The sequence below is a fragment of the Cebus imitator genome, unplaced genomic scaffold (assembly GCF_001604975.1).
Source record: "Cebus imitator isolate Cc_AM_T3 unplaced genomic scaffold, Cebus_imitator-1.0 Scaffold84, whole genome shotgun sequence".
NCBI lineage: Eukaryota > Metazoa > Chordata > Mammalia > Primates > Cebidae > Cebus > Cebus imitator.
In genome coordinates, this window is record NW_016107399.1 from 4,303,360 (window position 1) to 4,323,640 (window position 20,281).

Genomic DNA, 20,281 nt, shown 5'->3' on the forward strand with positions numbered 1-20,281 from the left:
GGGTAACAAGAGCGAAACTCCGTCTCAAAAAAAAAAAAAGAATTACTATGTATACCAGGAGATTGGAGTAATAAATTAGGCTTGGCTACTAAAAAGTAAAGAAGACTCTATAAAATACAGAAATACAGATAATATGAACCATTGCTAACCCTGGGACTGAGATAAACCACCCAAAGGAAGAGACCCTCCCCCCACCCACTGCTGAGATTTAGACCTTATTGAAGAGGGTGTCATGGCTCACTGGATGGCAAGGAAGTCTCTGATGCCATGCTAGTGGAACTTTTTGGGAATTCACCTCTGGAACTTGCTGGAATACCTCTCTCTAGGGCATTGAGAAAGACTTTTTAAGGAGAGCTGTCTCATCAGAGGTAGTATGCTACAAAATGTCTGGGAATGGAGGCAATGATGAGGCAGGAGAAGCTGCTGGGTGTTGCACTGTTCATTCAGTAGGTGGGCCCTGGTGAAGCTGATTGCAGGACTCTGGTGCTATGGTGCTGGGGAAACTGCCCACACTGGAAGACCTTAGCACAGGAGAACCTGTACATGGTTGCAGGAGTCTGCTGAAGGGAGCCCATTAGAGATAGGATGCAAACTCCTTTTTCCTGCATTATCCTTTCAGTGCTTTTTACTGACAAAGCTTAACATTATGCTACTGGCAAAGGAAAAATATTTAAAGGACTCAGCTCCATTGCATAGTATATAAAAGTGAAGGATAAATTAGGAACTGAGAGGAAATAATTTGGTAAGTGGCACAATAATCTTACCTCTCTCTGCTTTTTGGTATTATTGCAATGTGAAATTTACTTCATTAATATTTAGGTCTTTGAATGAAGAACAGTTCTATGAAAATTTTTGAGTTACATTATGATTACTATAATGACATATATAGATTTATATGTTGGGTTTGTACCATTCTGATCAAGTTATTTAAACTTTCCTTAGCCTTGTTCTTCATATATTGAGAGAATATATGAAGATATTCATATTCAGTCATAATGTCTGAAGTTAATATTTTATATTAATATTAACTTTAATAATATTAAATTAATATTTATTATAATATTAATATTTTATATTTGTTTCTAATATTAATATTTTATATTTGTTTCTAAAAGTGTTTTAAAATATTTTTGTTTATTAATTTAGGTTATATAGTGATGTATGAATGGGCCTGGCTGGCTGTTTGAGGCTGGATCTTACAGGTTATGATTTATTCTTTTAAGCTTACAGAATCTAGTCTTCAGCCATGTAGTTTAAGAAACTGGATTTTTAACAGTTTACAAACATTGGCTAGGTTCTAGTGAAATGCTTCATGACTACAGTTTAGTAAGCTGGGATAACATACTGCGTTTCAATTAGGATTATGTTCTGATTTTCACAGGCTCATAGCTTCTGAGTTCATATATAGAGGAAGTATACAAGTAATTTTTTTTTTTTTTTAGGTGTAGTCTCACTCTGTCACCCAGGCTGGAATGCAATGACGTGGTCTCAGCTCCCTGTAACCTCTGCCTCCCAGGTTCAAGCAATTCTCCTGCTTCAGCTTCCCGAGTAGCTGGGACTATAGGCGATTGTCCCCACACACAGCTAATTTTAGCATTTTTAGTAGAGACAGAGTTTCACTATGCTGGTCAGGGTGATCTTGGACTCCTGACCTCGTGATCTGGCTGCCTGGGCCTACCAGAGTGCTGGGATTGCAGGCGTGGGCCACCGCACCTGGCACAACTATTTTTATGTCAGTGAAAACATGGTATTGGCAGTCCAAAGTCTTATTTAAAATTTTCAGTCTTACAGAATAAATTGTTTGTGTATTTCTTGTTTTTCCACATTTAAACAATAAGATATTTAAATAAGTGTGTATCATCTATCAGCCTAAAAAGAAGTTCATATCGAGGCTGTCTTTAATAGGTCATAGTTTTATTTCAGTAAGTTTTACTTAATTGCTGTGGCTTAGCAAAAAAAGCTTGATGTATTCAATTCTTACTTCTCTGAGGTCAGTAATTACTAGGATAACCCTTTTCTTTTTCTTTCTCTTTTTCTTTTTTTTTGAGACAGTTTTGCTGTGTTGCCCAGGCTGGAGTGCAGTGGCGCGATCTTGGCTCACTGCATCCTCTGCCTCCCTTGTTCAAGCGATTCTCCTGCCGCAGCCTCCCGAATAGCTGATGTTACAGGCACATGCCACCACGGCCAGCTAATTTTTGTAATTTTAGTAGAGACGGGGTTTCACCATGTTGGTCAGGCTGGTCTCGAACTCCTGACCTTGTATTCCACCCACCTTGGCCTCCCAAAGTGCTGGGATTACAGGTGTGAGTCACTGCGCCCCAGCCTTCCTTTTCTTTTTTATTATTCTTTTTTGAGACAAAGTCTTGCTCTGTTGCCCAGGCTGGAGTGCAGTGGTGCAGTCTCAGCCCACTGGAAACTCTGCCTCACAGATTCAAGAGATTCTCCTGCCTCAGCCTTCTGAGTAGCTGAGACTACAAGTGGGTGCCACCATACCCAGCTAGTTTTTGTATATTTTGTAGAGATGGGGTTTCATTATGTTGGCCAGCTTGGAACTCTTGAGGTCAAGTGATCCACCTGTCTTGGCTTCCCAAAGTGTTGGGATTACAGGCGTGAGCCATCACGCCCAGCCCCATTTTCTTATAATAAAGAAAATTTCCTGGAATAATGTATATGTAGAATGTTTTTTGATGATCACTATTAAGGATTTTAACTCTTACATTATACAAAATAATCACTTGGGTACCAAAGGAATGATTGTTAAAAGACCTGTTTCTCCTTTAATTGCTTATTTTTAAAGCAATGATAATCCCTTTGATGTATGATTTCCTATAGAATATGTATATTTGGGCCAGATGCAGTGGCTCACACCTTGTAATCCCAGGACGTTGGGAGGCTGAGGCGGGTGGATCACGAGGTCAGGAGATTGAGACCATCCTGGCCAGCACGGTGAAACCCTGTCTGTACTAAAAATATAAAAATTAGCTGGGCACAGTGGCAGCCACCTGTAATCCCAGCTACTCGGGAGGCTGAGGCAGGAGAATCACTTGAACCAGGGAGGCAGAGGTTGCAGTGAGCTGAGATCACACCGCTACACTCCAGCCTGGCAACAGAGTGAGACTNAAAAAAAAAAAAAAAAAAAGAATATGTATATTTGAAAAAGTGACTACTCTTTGTCATTTCCAGCTTGAGAAATGATTAGTCAGATTTTCTTCTTAAAGATTATAATCATAGGCCAAGCATATGGCTCACACTTATAATCTGGGTTTTAATTAGGAGGCCTAAGGTGAGAAGATTGCTTAAGGCCAGGTGTTAAAGACCAGCCTGGGAAATGTAATGAGACTCTGTCTCTACAAAAAATTTTAAAAATTAGCTGCGTGTGGTGGCACATGCCTGTAGTCCCCATTGCTTGGGTGGCAGAGGCAGGAAGATCACTTGAGCCTAGGAGTTCAAGGCTGCAGTGAGCTGGGATTCCACCACTGCACTTCAAGTCTGGATGACAAAGCAAGAACTGGTATCTAATCTAACATATATACATACGTGTGTGTGTGTGTGTGTGTGTGTGTGTGTGTGTGTGTGAGAGAGAGAGACAGAGAGAGAGAGAGAGAGATAATTATTATAATAAGCCTTGAAAGTACTCTGTTTTTTTTTAACACTAATGATTCATTATATAGGAAAAAAAGCTTTTTGATCATGAGTCAAGTATTACCTGTTTATATAGCTGGATTATTTTTAGATCCTATGATTTTGTGGGTTAATAAATTTATTGCAAATAAGGGTTTTGAAATATTTTTTTATAGATTTAAGAGACTGGAGATATTCCTTATTAGTGCAATTATATTTTAATTATATATAGCATAGAAACTCCCCATCATATACTGGGGAGTTGCATTAGGGTACCCCATTATGGCATAGGTGAAAGAGAAGGAAGTTAGCCCAGAGATGGTTTTGCAATATCTTTTGTAAAATAAATCCCAAGTGTATGGTGTATACATGATTTTTCTTGATTTGGCCTCAACCAGCTATCTGTAGTCCCCAGAGTTTAAAATGTTTTCATTACTGTATGCTTTTGCTTATACTCTTCCTTCTGTGTGAGATGACCTGCTTTCTCAGGTATCTCCCATCTACTTAGTGAATGTAAAACTCATCTTTCAAGTCTTACCTGTTTTTTGTGATATTTCTCTTGCTTTCCTAGACACATGTAGCTATTCCTTCCTCTGTGTTTTTGTCTTATGGATAACTTTATTATTACATTGTATTATATTTGTTTTCATGTTGTGCTCAGACGACAACTTATTTGAGATAATGACAATTTCCTTTTTCTTTTTGTATCCTCAACACTTAACAAATTATTTATTTACCTGTCATATAGTTGGAGCCCAGTAAATCTTAGTAAAAGAAGTGTATAAATTTGTACAGTTGATACTTCAGACAAGGTTATGGGTCAGGTTTGAAGGGGGAGATTTTTAACAAAGTATTAAAAAACTATTCTCTACTATCTGGATACTTTTGGACTGAACTTCAGGTTTTGGGAGTGTTGTATGTGACATAATAAAGAAGGAAAGAGATTCCAACTTGGCCAGCTATTTAATCAAAATAACCTGGTAATCAGCAGAGTGATAGATGTTACAACTACACCACCTTAACATTTAGTAATCATTGCAGTTATCAATATGTTATTTCCATCTCAGATTAAGTTACTCTGGCAATTATACCTCTCTAGGGCATTATCCTTAGGGTATTTTCAGATACCATAATGCATTGATCCAAGCAAGGAAAGCACAACTAAGAAGATAGCAATAAAAGAAATTATTATTATTATTATTATTTTTGAAACGGAGTCTTGCCCTGTCACCCAGGCTGGAGTGCAGTGGTGCATTCTCAGCTCACTGCAACCTCCACTTCCTGGGTTCAAGTGATTCTCCTGCCTCAGCCTCCCAAGTAGAGACTACAGGCATGCACCACCATGTCCAGCTAAGTTTCGTATTTTTAGTAGAGATGGGCTTTTGCAATGTTGGCCAGGCTGGTCTTGACTCCTGACTTCAGGTGATCCGCCCTCCTTGGCCTCCCAAAGTGCTGAGATTACAAGGCATGAGCCACCAGGCCTGGCCTAGCTATCAATGATTATAACTTCCTAGCTGGGCGTGGTGGCTAACACCTGTAATCCCAATACTTTGGGAGGCCCAGGTGGGCAGATCACAAGGTCAGGAGTTTTAGACCAGCCTGGCCAACATGGTGAAACCCCGTCTCTACTAGAAATACAAAAATTAGCCGGGCCTGGTGACATGCACCAGTAATCCCAGACTTGGGAGGCTGAGGTAGGAGAATCGCTTGAACTCGGGAGGTGGAGGTTGCAGTGAGCCGAGTTTGTGCCATTGCACTCCAGCCTGGGCACCAACAGCAAGACTCTGTCTCAATAATAAAAAAAAAAATTGTGACTTCCCAAGTGCAGACAAATATTTTTTTATCAGCCTCATTGCTATTTTATCTGTAGTATCATATGTACCCAGATTTGGTTTCAACAATTAAAAAACAAATTCCAACCTTCATTGAAATTACTAACTGTATATACATACACAAGTAATCATTCTTTAAACAATTATTCATTAATAAATTAGAGAGTGGTACAAAATGAAGCTCAAATGATAGGCAGGAATCAGATAGGCTTATTAAGGAGTTTACATTTTAGTGTAATTTTCATAGACAGTCACTGGAGGGTTTTTTTTGTTTTTTGTTTTTTTCACACGAAAGTTTTTAGTTTATTAAGCTTCTTGTGAAAAATCCACAACGGCCATAGATAACATCATTGCAGCACCTTTACTCCTTCGGCTGTGATCCAATCTCCAGCTCACTTTTTGCCAGCGCCAACATTAGCCTTTACAGTCCCCTGACTTTCTTCATTCTGTTCTTGCTTTCCTTTCGTTACTTTCTTGAGGTCTTTTTCTTCTCATACAGGCCATGTCTTGCAAGTCTATGTTTGGGTTCATTTTTCTTTGCATAATCCAGGGAATCATAAATCATGCCAAAGCCAGTTGTCTTGCCACCACCAAAATGAGTTCTGAATCCAAATACAAAGATGACATCCGGTGTGGTCTTGTACATTTTGGCTAGTTTTTCTTGAATTTCTGTCTTAGGCACTGTTGCCTTCCCAGGGTGAAGGGCATCAATGACCATTTCTTTCCTCTGAAGCAGTTGGTTGGTCATGAACTTTCTAGTGCGGATAGTTACTGTGTTGTTCATGATGGCGGCCTATCCTTACACAACCGGGGAGGAAAAGCCACTGGAGGGTTTTAAACATGAACTGATAAGATTTATATTTTAAAAAGATAGCTCTGGCTGCTTTTGGAGCATAGAGTTTGAACTAGATTGGAAGTAGGAGATAGGAGGCATTGAAATAATCCAGGTAAGAGGGAATGATGGCTCAGACACATAACGGCATGGAGCTGGTCAGAAGTAATTTGGGATGTATTTTGGCATGGCCTTGCTGGTGGATTTGATATAGCACACAAGGAAAAGAAAAATCTAAAGGATTCATTAGTTTTGACTTGATTAACTGTATAGATGGATACTGATGCCATTGAGATGGGGAACACTGGAAGAGGAGAGGATGTTTTGAGGTGGGCATCTGAAATCTAGAGATTTGTTCAAAAGGAACAGCTCCCAATGTTTTACTCACTAAATCTTAATTGGTTTATTTAATAAATGAATGCTTTTCAATTTATGAGTGACTAATGAAGCAGTGAGGCTCCTGCTCTTGTTACTTAAATTATAGATAAACCTGTTAAGTGGAGGTAAATCATAAATTGTTAAGTGTGATGTCTGTTGAATGTTACTAATGCACAGCCAAAGCCAATGACTTTAACAAACCACTTAACTAATGGCTGTATGTAGTGACTTGTGTGTAGTTGGCTACTTGTTAAACCACCCTAAATCTCTGATAGGGTTAAAGACCATGGTATCTATTTTGTTTAAAGGCTTTACATTAATTACTCTCTGTGTTTCATGACATTGACATGTCAGGCTAGTTATTTTATAGAATGTTGCTCCATTTGGATTTGTCTGATTATTTATTCATGAGTAGATTCACATTAAACATCTTTGGTAAGAATTCTCTCCAGGTGATATTGTGGTACATGATGTTATATAGTTTATTTTCTTATTGGAGATGTTGTTTGATCCCTCTATTTTGGGTTACCTTTTGTAACTAACAAGCTATCTGTGAAGTGATATGTTGAGACTGAATATTGTGTTTCCTAACAGTTTTTCCCATAGTGGTTTTTTTATATTAATTGATGATTTCTGTTTGAATTGGTTGTTATAATGTGGTCACAAAACAGTGATTTTTAAATTGTCATTTCTCCTACATTTATTAATTGACATTTTTCAGTAAATAAGAGGATTTCTTCTGTCCCTACCACCTTAAATTTTTTTATTCAGTGTTTTATAATCTATCACTGATGTTATTCACTCAAACTGTCCTAAATTTGTTCCATGAACCTTTCAAGCCAACTTAGTATTCATGTTTTGACATACTTCTCTTTTTTCTTAGCTCTTTACAAAAGCACAACAGATATTCCCCACTCACCTTGTACTCTATTGTATATCTGTCTTTTATGGGGATATGCTGTAGTTTATTCAACCAGTCTCCTGTGTTTTGCTATTATAAATAACTCAGTAAATAACCTTCTACATATTTTTTTTGTGTGTTGTTGGAGGCATATCTTTGGAGTAAATTCCTAGAAATAGATTCGCCTAATCAAAGGGTAAGCACATATGTAGTTTTGTGAGATATTACTGCTAAATTCCCCTCCACTGGTATTACAACATTTAGCGTTCCTGACAGCAGTATTTAAAAACCTGTTTCTGCATAGTCTTGTTTGTAGAGTCTGTTGTCAAGCTCTTGAATTTTTGCCAATCTGTTAAGTGAGAATTGATATCTCAGTATAATTTCAATTTGCATTTCCCTTATCAATGATCCAAGTTGAGTATATATATATTTTTTTACTATTTTTAAGGGTCATTTGTACATCTGCATATGTACTGTCTGCTCGGGTGCCTTGCCCATTAAAAAGAAAATCAGGTCTTGTCCGTTGTTTTTTCTCTCAACTTTAAAACACTAGGAAAATTAGTCTTTTATCTTCAATAAATTATGTAAATATTAAAATATTAATTTTAAACTTTATTAGTGTCACAGTAATTATGGTCTTTTAAATATTATTATTTGGATGTAGGGACTTCTGCCGTGTCTTATTTGTACTATTTAATTACTTTGATTTTATGAAAATCATTAAAATTTCATTAATTGTTATTTTGTCATGATGAAAAGGAATAACTTAATCATTTAGCTTACAGTAAATTTCAAAAGTCAGTCAAAGTAGTTCTTTCTTATTTATTGAGATTTTATGAGTGAGTCACATAAACTAAATAAATGGAAATAGGCATATTTTATTTTCATGACACTGTTCCTATTGATGGTACCCCATCTTATTCACATCTCACAGGGAACAAAAAGAAAATATATGGGATTCTGATTTTTTAAAAATTATAATAGCTTGCAATCTAGTGATAATCTTTCACTGAGATGAGAATGTTAATGAGACTATATTACTGACTATGATTATATTAAAAATGAATATTTCTAGGAAATAGTAAGTTACCATTAACCACTTTCTCTCTGTGTTTTAGGTTTTGACAACAATTCGTTCAGGGCACCGAGCAAACATATTTAGTGCAAAGTTCTTACCTTGCACAAATGATAAACAGATTGTATCCTGCTCTGGAGATGGAGTAATATTTTATACCAATGTTGAGCAAGATGCAGAAACCAACAGACAATGCCAATTTACGTGCCATTATGGAACTACCTATGAGGTATGGTATTATTGTGATTATATGATATATATATATATAAGAGTGTATATTTTTAATTAAGTGTACATGCGTGTGTAGATGCATGTGTGTACATATACAGATGTGTGTGTATGCACATTTCATGTATATAAGTTGTTGACAATATCTAGGTGTCAGCAAAGAATTTGAGAAAATCTTTATAGGCTTGTGGGTAAAGTAAAGAAGTAAGATGCAAGTAATAGTACTGTAAGATGAGTTTGTAATTGCTTGAGCAACCATGCTGTAAGCAAACAGATGTTTACCTTTAAAGATGCTTCTGTTATTGTGCTGCATGACCCTGTACTAGGCTTTATCCTTTTAAACACTTAATCGCTGGCTTGTGTAAAGTCATTGGTAACATGCTTATCAAATTTTTGTAGGGTAGAAGGGACTCTAGTACAATAGACAAAAGAATCAGATTCCTAAAGGTTATTAATGAGTTTAAGACCTGAGCTGAATTAAATAAAGTAGAATAAATTTAAGTCTCAATTATTGTGCTTTATTTGGTTAGAAAAAATGCTTACACAACTGAGTGCTCTTTTATTTTATTTATGAGATAAAGTCACACTCTGTCACTCATGCTGGAGTGCAGTGGGCATGACCATGGCCCACTGCAGCCTCAACCTGCCAGGCTCAAGCACTCTTCCCAGCCTCCTGGGTAGCTGGGACTACAGGGATGTGCCGCCATGCCCAGCTAATTTAATTTTTTTTTTTTTTTTGTGGAGACAGGGTTTCACTATGTTGCTGGGGCTGGTCTCCAACTCCTGAGCTCATACAGTCCTTCTGCTTTGGCCTCTCTCGGTGCTAAGGTTACAGATGTAAGCCACTGGACCAGTCTACAGAGTACTCTTTTGAAATATTTGCATGCTATTTTTTTGTATCAAATTATTGATCAAGGTTTCCCATTTTTTGTGTTAAACTGGTATATTTTTGCCATCATTTGAATTCCAGTACTTTTATGTCCTTATGTTTTTGTGTGTACTTATATGAGTAATATATAACTAGATTTTGTTTTCTTAACCAGTTTCACAGTATCAGGGTTTTACTGGAGATTTGCGAATTTACATTTTTTTTTAAGAGTGGGGGTTTAAAAAATGCTTTACTTTTAATTTTTGTGAGTAGCGAATTTACATTTATTGTGAGTACTGATATATTTGGATTTATTTCTATCCCCTATTCTATGTTTTTTCTTTTTTAAAAAAAAAAATTTCCAATCTTTATTAACCCTCCTTTTTTTTTGAAAGTCTACCTTTTCAGTCCAGATGTGGTGGCTTACACCTGTAATCCCAGCACTTTGGGAGGCTGAGGCGGGCAGATCACTTGAGGCCAGGAATTCAAGACCAGCCTGGCCAACATGGTGAAACCCTGTCTCTACTAAAAATACAAAAGTCAGCTGGGCGTAGTGGCACAGACCTGTAATCCCAGCTACTTGGGAGGCTGAGGCTTGAGAGTTGCTTGAACAACCCTGGAGGCAGAGGTTGCAATGAGCCAAGATTGCTCCACTGTACTACAACCCGGGTGACAGAGTGAGACTCTTGTCTCAAAAATAAAAAATTAAAATAAAATCTACCTTGAGCATTTTACTTTTTGCCCATTGTGTTTTTGTTTCTTGCTTGTAAGATGGACATTCATATCTGTTATTCTGGGGTTACTGCAGCTACTTTCATAAGAATATTTAATAATGCTAAATATCAGTAAATATTTCTACCCATCTCCTGAATAAAGGAACTTAAAACATACCTGGTTCAATTTTATATGATTATATTGCTCAGGATTTAGTTATGTCCTATTTTTTCTCATGAATTAGATATTATCATTGTTTTACTGTTGGTGTTTGTGATTTACCTGCATATGTACTAATACATTTGGCTTACCACTCCTTCTTCCCATCATAGATTTTCCATGTGGCATCATTTTGTACCTAAGGTACACCGTTTAGCAGTGTTTTTGTTTTTGTTTTTGAGATAGAGTTTTGCTCTTGTTGTCCAGGCTGAAGTGCAAAGGCGCAGTCTTGGCTCACTGCAACTTCTGCCTCCTGGGTTCAAGCAATTCTCCTGTCTCAGCTTCCCGAGTAGCTGGGATTACAGATACGTGCTGCCATGGCTGGGTAATTTTATATATATATATTTTTTGTAGAGGTGGGGTTTCTTCATGTTAGTCAGGCTGGTCTTGAACCCCTGACCTCAGTTGATCTGCCTACCTCGGCCTCCCAAAGTGCTAGAATTACAGGTGTGAGCCACCACGCCCAGCCCACAGTTTTTTCTTTAAATGAGAGTTTGTTGATAGAAAACAATTTCAGTTTCCTTTTCTTTCCTTCATTCATTCTTTCCTTTCTTCCTTTTTCTTTCCTTTGTGAAAAATGTCTTTTTTTGTTTTCAGTGCCAGTTCTTCAAAGATAGTTTTGCTGGGTATGGACTTTATTTGATAGTATTTCAGATGATTTCCATTGTATTCTGACTTCCATTGTTAAAGTTACAAAGTTAGTTATCAGTCTAATTGTGGTTCTTCTTTAGGTAACCTGTTTCTTTTCCTTGAATACTTTTAATTTTTTTTTCCTGGATTTTTTTTCTTATTTTATATCATAGTAGTGTATCTTGAGGTGGATTGGTTTTATTTTTTATACTTGGGATTTATTGATGTTTTTGATGTGAGCAATTGGCATCTTGAAAAATGTAGGAAATTTTAGTAGGTCTTTGGTTTACTACTTCATTATTCTCTCAATTTTTTTATAGTTGGGGGAAATTCTGATTAGCCATATCAGACCTGCTTATCAGACCTTATTCCGTCCATTATTTAAAAATTTTAAAACTGAAGTACAAAACATGTAGGAAGAGTACATAAATCCTAAGTATATGGCTTAGTGAATTATCACAAAGCAAATCTATTCATGAAACTACCACCTACCACATTAAATATCTCAAAAGCTCCCTTTATCCTGAGTTCTAACACTCTGGATTTTTCTATTTTTCTAATATCCTTGTTTTTCTGTTTTTGGATGTTATATAAATGGAAACATACTTTGTGGCTTTTTGTGTCTTTGCTGTTGTTTTTGTATGTGGCTTCTTTTGCCGAGTAAAATTTTATCTCATTTGTGAAATTCATCCATGTTGTGTGCAACTATAATTTGCCCATTTTTATTGCTGTGTAGTGTTCCATTATATGAATATACCATAATTGATTTATCTCATATGCTGATGGAAGTTTGGAGAGCATTCTTTTACATATCTTTCAGTACACAAATTCATACATTTGTTTGGATGTATACTTAGTGGTAAAATTGCTGGGTCATAGAATATGTATTTGGTTATTTTAGAGATAATGCCAAATACTTTTCCAAGGTGTAGTAATGACTTACATTCCCTCCAACAGCATCTAAGAGGTCCTCTTGCTTCTCATTTTTGCCATTAGTATTTTAATCTCCACTTTGGTGGATGTATAGTATCATCTTAGTTGGTTTCCATTTGCCTTTCCGTGCTGAGATTGCTGAGATTGAGCATCTCTTCAAGTTTTTTGGTTATTTGGATGTACTCTTGTGAAATGTGTAATCAAATCTCTTGTCTATTTTTTTCTGTTGGGTTGTTTGTCTTACTTTGTTGTTGCTATTGATTTATAGGAGTTTTTTTTTTTTTTAATATATGTATCTTCTGCACATGAGCCTATCTTCCTATTCTGTGGTTGTATTTTCACTCTCTAAATGGTTGGGGGCGGTTTTGTTTGTTTTGAGAGTTGGGTCTTAATTTCTCATCCAGGGTGGAGAGCAGTGGCATTATTATAGCTCCCTGCTGACTCAAACTCCTGGGTTCAAGGGATGCTCTTGCCTGTCAAATAGCTGGGACTACAGGCATGCACTACCGCACCTGGGTAAATTATTATTATTATTATTAATTATTATTATTATTTTTGTAGAGATGGGGCCTTGCCATCTTGCCTGGGCTTGTCTAGGACTCCTGGGCTCAAGCAATCCTCCTGCCTTGGCCTCTAAAAGTGCTGGGATTTCAGCCTAAAATGATCTCTTTTGATGAAGAAAAGTGTTTAATGTTGTCTAATACATTGGTCTGTTCCTTTATGATTAGTACCTTTGCATCCTGATTAAGAATAATCTTTTCCTATCCTAATATTATGAAGATATTCTTCTACTTTCTTTCATAAATTTCATTATTTTGTCGTTAGCGTTTAGATCTGGATTTGACTTTTGTTATAGTATGACTTACTTGAGTCAACTTTTTTTTTTTAACCCCATATGAAATTTTTTGTGTTAACCTTTATTTAGTTATTTATTTATTTGAGACAGAGTCTTGCTCTGTCACCCAGGCTGGAGTGCGATGGCGAGGCCTTGGCTCACTGCAACCTCCACCTTCTGGGTTCAAGTGATTCTCCTGCCTCAGCCTCCCGAGTAGCTGGGATTACAGGCACCTGCCACCATGCCCAGCTAATTTTTGTATTTTTAGTAGAGATGGGGCTTTATCATGTTGGCCAGGCTGGTCTTGAACTCTTGGCCTCGTGATTCACCCATCTTGGCCTCTCAAAGTGTTGGGATTACAGGTGTAAGCCACTGTGCCTGGCCAACATAATTTATCTTTTAGAAGACTAAATCAAAATCCAAAGCAGCACACAAACAAAAGACAGGCCATTTTAACATGATGGACCCATTTACCCAAGATATTTTTTGCCAAATACATATACACACTTTAATCAGTATAGATTTTTTTTTTTTTCAAAACTGATACCCTGCATCTATCAACAGCCCCCCTTTCTTCCTTATCCTAGTCCCTGGCAGCCATCATTCTACTTTCTGTTTCTAAGAATTTGACTATTTTAGGCCAGGTAAGGTGGCTCACAGCAATAATCCCAGCACTTTGGGAGGCTGAAGTGGGCAGATCATGAGATCAGGAGTTCGAGACCAGCCTGGCCAACATAGTGAAACCCATCTTTACTAAAATACAAAAAATTAGCTGGGTGTGGTGGCAGGCACCTGTAATCCCAGCTACTCAGGAGGCTGAGGCAAGAGAGTTGCTTGAACCCAGGAAGCAGAGGTTACAGAGAGCCGAGATCATGTTGTTGCACTCCAGCCCAGGTGACAGTGTGAGACTCTGTCCCAAAAATAAAAAAAAAAAAGAATTTGACTGTTTTAGATACCTCATATAATTGTAATCATGCAGTATTTGATTTTGATGATTGACTTATTTCACTTAGCATGATCATATTGTAGCATGTGTCCAAATTTATTTCCTTTTTAAGGCAGAAGAATATTCCATTGTATGTATATACCACATTTTCTTTATTCATTTATCTGGGCTCGGTGCAGTGGTTCATGCCTGTGATCTCAGCACTTTGGGAGGCCAAGGTCGGCAGATCACTTGAGGTTAGAAGTTCAAGACTAGCCTGGACAATATGATGAAACCCCCACTCTATTAAAACTACAAAAATTAGCCAGGTGTAGTGGCAGGTGCCTGTCACTACACCTGGAGGCTGAGGCAGGAGAACCACTTGAACCCGAGAGGTGGAGGATGCAGTAAGCCAAGATCATGCCACTGCACTCCAGCCTGGGTGACAAAGTGAGACTCTGTCTCAAAATAAATAAATAGGCCAGGTGCAGTGGCTCACACCTGTAATCCCAACACTTTGGGAGGCCAAGGCGGGTGGATTCTGAGATCAAGAGATCGAGACCATCCTGGCCAACATGGTGAAACCCTGTCTGTACTAAAAATGCAAAAATAAGCTGGGTGTGGTGGCGCATACCTGTAACCCCAGCTACGCAGGAGGCTGAGGCAGAATTGCTTGAACCTGGGAGTTGGAGGTTGCAGTGAGCTGAGATTGTGCACTGTGCTCCAGCCTGGTGACAGAGCAAGACTCTGTCAAATAAATAAATAAATAATAAATCTAGTGATGGTTATTTAGATTGCTTCACTCCTTGGCTATTGTGAATAATGCCACAGTGAACATGGGTGTGCAAATATCTCTTAGAGATCCCGTTTCCAGTTGTTTTGTATCTGTACCCAGAAATAGAGATTGCTGGATCATGTGGTAATTACATTTTTAAGTTTTTGAGGACCCTCCATACTATTTTCCATAGCAGCTCCACTGTTTTACATGCCTGCTAGCTATGTGTAAGGGTGCCAGTTTCTCCATTTCCTTGCCAACACTTACTCTTTTTCTTAGTGGGTATTCCATTGGGCTTGATGTTTTATCTTACTGTGGTTGTGATTTGCATTTCCCCAAATATTAATAAAGTTGAGCTTCTTTTCATATGTTTCTTGGCCATATGTGTATCTTGGGAGAAATCTCCTTTGCCTTTTTTTTTTTTTTTTTTTTAATCTGAGTTGGAGCCTCGCTCTGTTGCTGAGGCTGGAGTGCAGTGGCTCGATCTTGGCTCAACCATACCCAGCTAATTTTTGTATTTTTAGTAGAGATGGGGTTTCGCCATGTTGGCCAGGTCTTGAACTCCTGACTTCAGGTCATCCACTCACCTCGGCCTTCCAAAGTGCTAGGATTACAGGCGTGAGCCACTGCGCCCGGCCCTTTGTCTATTTTTTAACTGCATTATTTTTTGTTGTTAAAATAGAATTTCATTATATATCCTGAATATTAACTTTTTGTCAGATACATGGTTCACAAATATTTTCACCCATTTCATAGATTGCCTTTTTAACATGTTAAGTTAGATGTAGTTCCATTTGTCTGTTACTGCTTTGTTAACTGTGATTTTGTCATTATATCTAAGAAATCATTGTGAAATCCAGCGTCATGAAGCTTCTCCCCCATGTTTCCTTCCTTCTTTCCTTCCTTCCTTTCCTCCTTTCCTCTCCTCTCCTATTCTCTCCTCTCCTCTCCCTTTTCTTTCTCTCTCTCTTTCTTTCTTTCTCTCTCTCTACTCTTTCTCTCTCTCTCTCTCTTTCTCTTTCTTTCTTTCTCTCGAGACAGAGTCTTGCCCTGTTGCCTAGGCTGGATTGCAGTGGCACAATCTCAGCTCATCGCAACCTCTGCCTCCCAGGTTCAAGCGATTCTCCTGTCTCAACCTCATGAGTAGCTGGGATTACAGGCACATGCCAGCACGCCCGGGTAATTTTTTTTGTATTTTGGTAGAGATGGGGTTTCACTGTGTTGCCCAGGCTGGTCTCGAACTCCTGAGCTCAGGCAATCTGCCAGGCTCAGCCTCCCAAAGTGTTGGGATTACAGGCATGAGCCACTGCTCCGGGCCTCCCCTGTGTTTTCTTCTAGGCATTTTGTACTTTCAGATCTTATGTTTAGATCTTTAATCCATTTTGAATTAATTTTTGCATATGTAAGGTAAGGGCCCAACTTCATTCTTTTGGATGTAGATAACTAGTTTTCCAATAGCTTTTTTCTTACTTTATGCATTCATTTTTCCCTCAACTTCTATTTTAGATTCAAGGGGTACATGCACAAGTTTGTTTCCTAGGTGTATTGCATGATGCTGAGGTTTAGGGTACAAATGATCTCATTACCCAGGTACTGAGCGTAGTGCCCGGTAGTTAGTTTTTTTACCCCTTCCTTCCCTTCCTGCCTCTCCACTCTACTAGTTCACAGTGTCTGTTGTTGTCATTTTTATGTTCACAAGTACCCAATGTGTAGTTGCTACTTATAAGTGAGAATATGTTATATTTGGTTTTCTGTTCCTGTGTTAATTTTGCTTAGGATAGTGCTTAGGATAATGGCCTCCAGCTACATCTTTGTTGCTGCAAAGGACGTGATTTCATTGTTCTTTTTGTGGCTGCATAGTGTTCCATATATATGTACCACATTTGCTTCATTCAGTCCACCATTGGTGGGCACATAGGTTGATTCCATGTCTTTGTTATTGTGAATAGTGCTGTGATGAACATGCAAGTGCATGTGTCTTTTTTGCAGAACAATTTTTTTTTTTTTTTTAATTTTACTTTAGGTTCTGAGGTACATGTGCAGGTCATGCAGGGTTGTTGGCATAGGTGTATACATAATCAGGTGGTTTGCTGCCTCTTTTCCCCCTTTGACTATATCCGGCATTTCTCCCCATTTTATCCCTCCCCACCTTCCCCGTCCCCCTCTGTCCCTCCCCTAGCCCCCCCACCAACTGTCCCCAGTGTGTGGTGCTCCTCTCCCTGAGTCCATGTGTTCTCATTGTTCAACACCTGCCTATGAGTGAGAACATGTGGTGTTTGGTTTTCTGTTCTTGTGTCAGTTTGCTGAGAATGGTGGTTTCCAGATTCATCCAAGTCCCTACAAAGGAAATGAACTCATTGTTTTTTTATGGCTGCGTAGTATTCCATGGTGTATATGTGCCACATTTTCTTTGTTCAGTCTATCATTGATGGGCATTTGGGTTGGTTCCAGGTCTTTGCTGTTGTACACAGGGCTGCAGTGAACATACGTGTGCATGTGTCTTTATAGTAGAACGATTTATAGTTCTTTGGGTATATACCCAGTAATGGGATTGCTGGGTCAAATGGATCTATTTCTAGATCCTTCAAGTATCTATTTCTAGGTCCTTGAGGAAGCGCCACACTGTCTTCCACAATGGTTGAACTAATTTACACTCCCACCAACTGTATAAGAGTGTTCCTATTTCTCCACATCCTCTCCAGCCTCTGTTGTCTCCAGATTTTTTGATGATTGCCATTCTCACTGGTGTGAGATGGTATCTCAATGTGGTTTTGATTTGCATTTCTCTAATGACCAGTGATGAGCATTTTTTCATATGTTTGTTGGCCTTATATATGTCTTCTTTTGAAAAGTGTCTGTTCATACCCTTCACCCACTTTTGAATGTGGTTTGTTTTTTTCTTGTTTGTCTGTTTTAGTTATTTGTAGATTCTGGATATTAGCCCTTTGTCAGATGGGTAGACTGCAAAATTTTTTTCCCATTCTGTTGGTTGCTGGTTGGCTTTATTGATGGTTTCTTTTGCTGTGCAGAAGCTCTGAATTTTAATTAGATCCCACTTGTCTATCTTGGCTTTTGTTGCCATTGCTTTTGGTGTTTTAGTCATGAAGTCCTTGCCTATGCCTATGCCCTGGATGTTTTTGCCTATGTTAGAACAATTTGTTTTCTTTTGGATGTATACTCAGGATTGGGATTACTGGATTGAATGGTTATTCTGAGTTCTTGGAGAAATCTCCAAATTGCTTTCCATAGTGGCTAAACTAATTTACATTTTCACTAAATGTATATAAGCATTCCTTTTTCTCTGTAGCCTTATCAGCAACTTTTGTTTTTTGACTTTTTGGTAATAGGCCATTCTGACTCTCATGAGATGTTATCACATTGTGGTTTTGATTGGCATTTCTCTGATGTTAGTTGATGTGGCACTTTTTTTTGTGTTTGTGGGCTGCTTGTTTGTCTCTGGAGAAGTGTCTGTTCATGTCTTTTTCTCATTTTTTAAGGGGGTTATTTGGTTTTTGCTTAATTTTGTAAGTTCTTTGTAGATTCGGGATATTAGACGTTTGTTGGATGCATAGTTTACAAATGTTTTATTTCATTCTTTAGGTTGTCTGTTTACTTTGTTGAAGTTTTTTTTTTTGCTGTGGAGAGCTTTTTAGTTTAAATAGGTCCTACTTGTCTATTTTTATTTTTGTTGCAATGGCTTTTGAGGACTTAGTCATAATTTCTTTCTCAAGGCCAACGTCCAGAATGGTGTTTCCTCTGTTTTCTTTTAGGATTCTTATAGTTTGAGGTCTTACATTTAAATCTGGAATCCATCTTGAGTTAATTTTTATATATAGTGAAATGTAGGAGTCTAGTTTTGTTCTTCTACATATGGCTGGCCAGTGATCCCAGCACCATTTATTTAATAGGGAGTCCTTTCCCCATTGCTTATTTTTGTTGGCAAAGATCAGATGGCTGTAGGTGTGTGGCTTAATTTCTGGGTTCTCTATTCTGCTTCATTGGTCTGTGTGTCTGTTTTTGTACCAGTACTATGCTGTTTTGGTTACTGTAGCCTTAAAGTATGGTTTGAAGTCAAGTAATGTGATACCTCTGTCTTTGTTCTTTTTTTTTTTTTTTTTTTTTTTTNTTTTGGTTACATATGAATTTTAGAATAGTTTTTTCTAATTCTGTGAAAAATGATGTTGGTAGTTTGATAGGAATAGCATTGAATCTGTAGGTTGTGTTGGGCTGAACAGTCATTTTAATGATATTGATTCTTCCAATCCATGAGCATGGAATAAATGGAAAAACATTGTTGCTGTTTGTTGTTTTCATTGCTGTTTGTTTAGTGATTTTAATGACTAGGCTAACTCTGTTAAATCTCTATTCTTTTTCAAATGTAGGCCCTGAAGTCTGTGGTTAGCTTAGTCATCAGCTAAGGATTAGACAGATTTCTTTTTGTTATTATTATTATTTTTGAGATGGAGTCTCGCTCTGTTGCCTAGGATGGAGTACAGTGGCATGATCTCAGCTCACTGCAACCTATGACTCCCAGGGTTCAAGTGATTCCCCTGCCTCAGCCTTCTGCGTAGCTGGGATTGCAGGTGCACACCACTACACCCGGCTAATTTTTGTATTTTTAGTAGAGACGGATTTCACCATGTTGGTCAGGCTGGTCTTGAACTCCTGACCTTGTGATCTGCCTGCCTCTGGCTCTCAAAGTGCTGAGATTACAGGTGGCAAGCCACTGCACCCAGCCATCAGAGATTTCTTTAAATGCCTTGAACCAGTAAGTCCGCCAGTTTTGTTAAAGGGCTCTGTGTATTTGGGTTGCCTTCAAGTACCCTTGAAATTTACAACTCTGCTTTAGCTTTCACTTCTTGCTCGTTCAGAGCTTGTTTAGAGCCTCAAGGTCAGCCTGAGATGTTAGAGTAGGGCCTCCTTGGATCCTTCTTGGGCATATGCATAGCCTTATACATGTGCATAATTTCTAGATTCCCAAAACTTCTTGCTTTTCAAATTGTGCTTCTGCTATTAATGTCTAATTGTCATTTTTACTTTTAATTTTTTCTGGTTGGCTTCTTGTTTGCCTCACCTTGTATTACTGACTCAAGCAATTGTGATGTTAAATCATTGCTGCTGATTACTTTTGATAATAAAATAATTATCAAAATTATTTGATCATGATTTTGGGTTGAATATGGTGAAATTCATGTAAGTCCTTAAAAGGCAGCTTTTCCAGAGAACTTAAGGAAAGATTAAATTGTGATAGTTTTTTTGAGGATAGGGCATTTGGGGGAGTTCCATACTTGTTTTGGATCACGAGGTCAGGAGATACAGACCATCCTGGCTGACACAGTGAAACCCCGTCTCTACTAAAAATACAAAAAATTAGCTGAGCATGGTGGCACATGCCTGTAGTTCCAGCTATTCTGGAGGCTGAGGAAGGAAAATCTCTTGAACCCAGGAGGCAGAGATTGCAGTGAGCCGAGATTGTGCGCCCCTGTACTCCAGCCTGGGTGACAGAGAGAGACAA

The 20,281-nt window shown here is 38.1% G+C and overlaps 1 protein-coding gene across 15 annotated transcripts in view; it reads left to right on the forward strand.

Annotated features, from left to right (window-relative positions):
- DCAF6 (DDB1 and CUL4 associated factor 6) overlaps window positions 1-20,281 on the forward strand; it is a 141,396-nt gene that overhangs the window by 30,228 nt on the left and 90,887 nt on the right. For all 15 annotated transcript variants that reach the window (XM_037740495.1, XM_037740496.1, XM_017534164.2 and 12 more), the window contains one exon: window positions 8,683-8,868. In XM_037740495.1, the coding sequence (XP_037596423.1) occupies window positions 8,683-8,868 (186 nt within the window). The remainder of the gene's footprint in view (window positions 1-8,682; window positions 8,869-20,281) is intronic.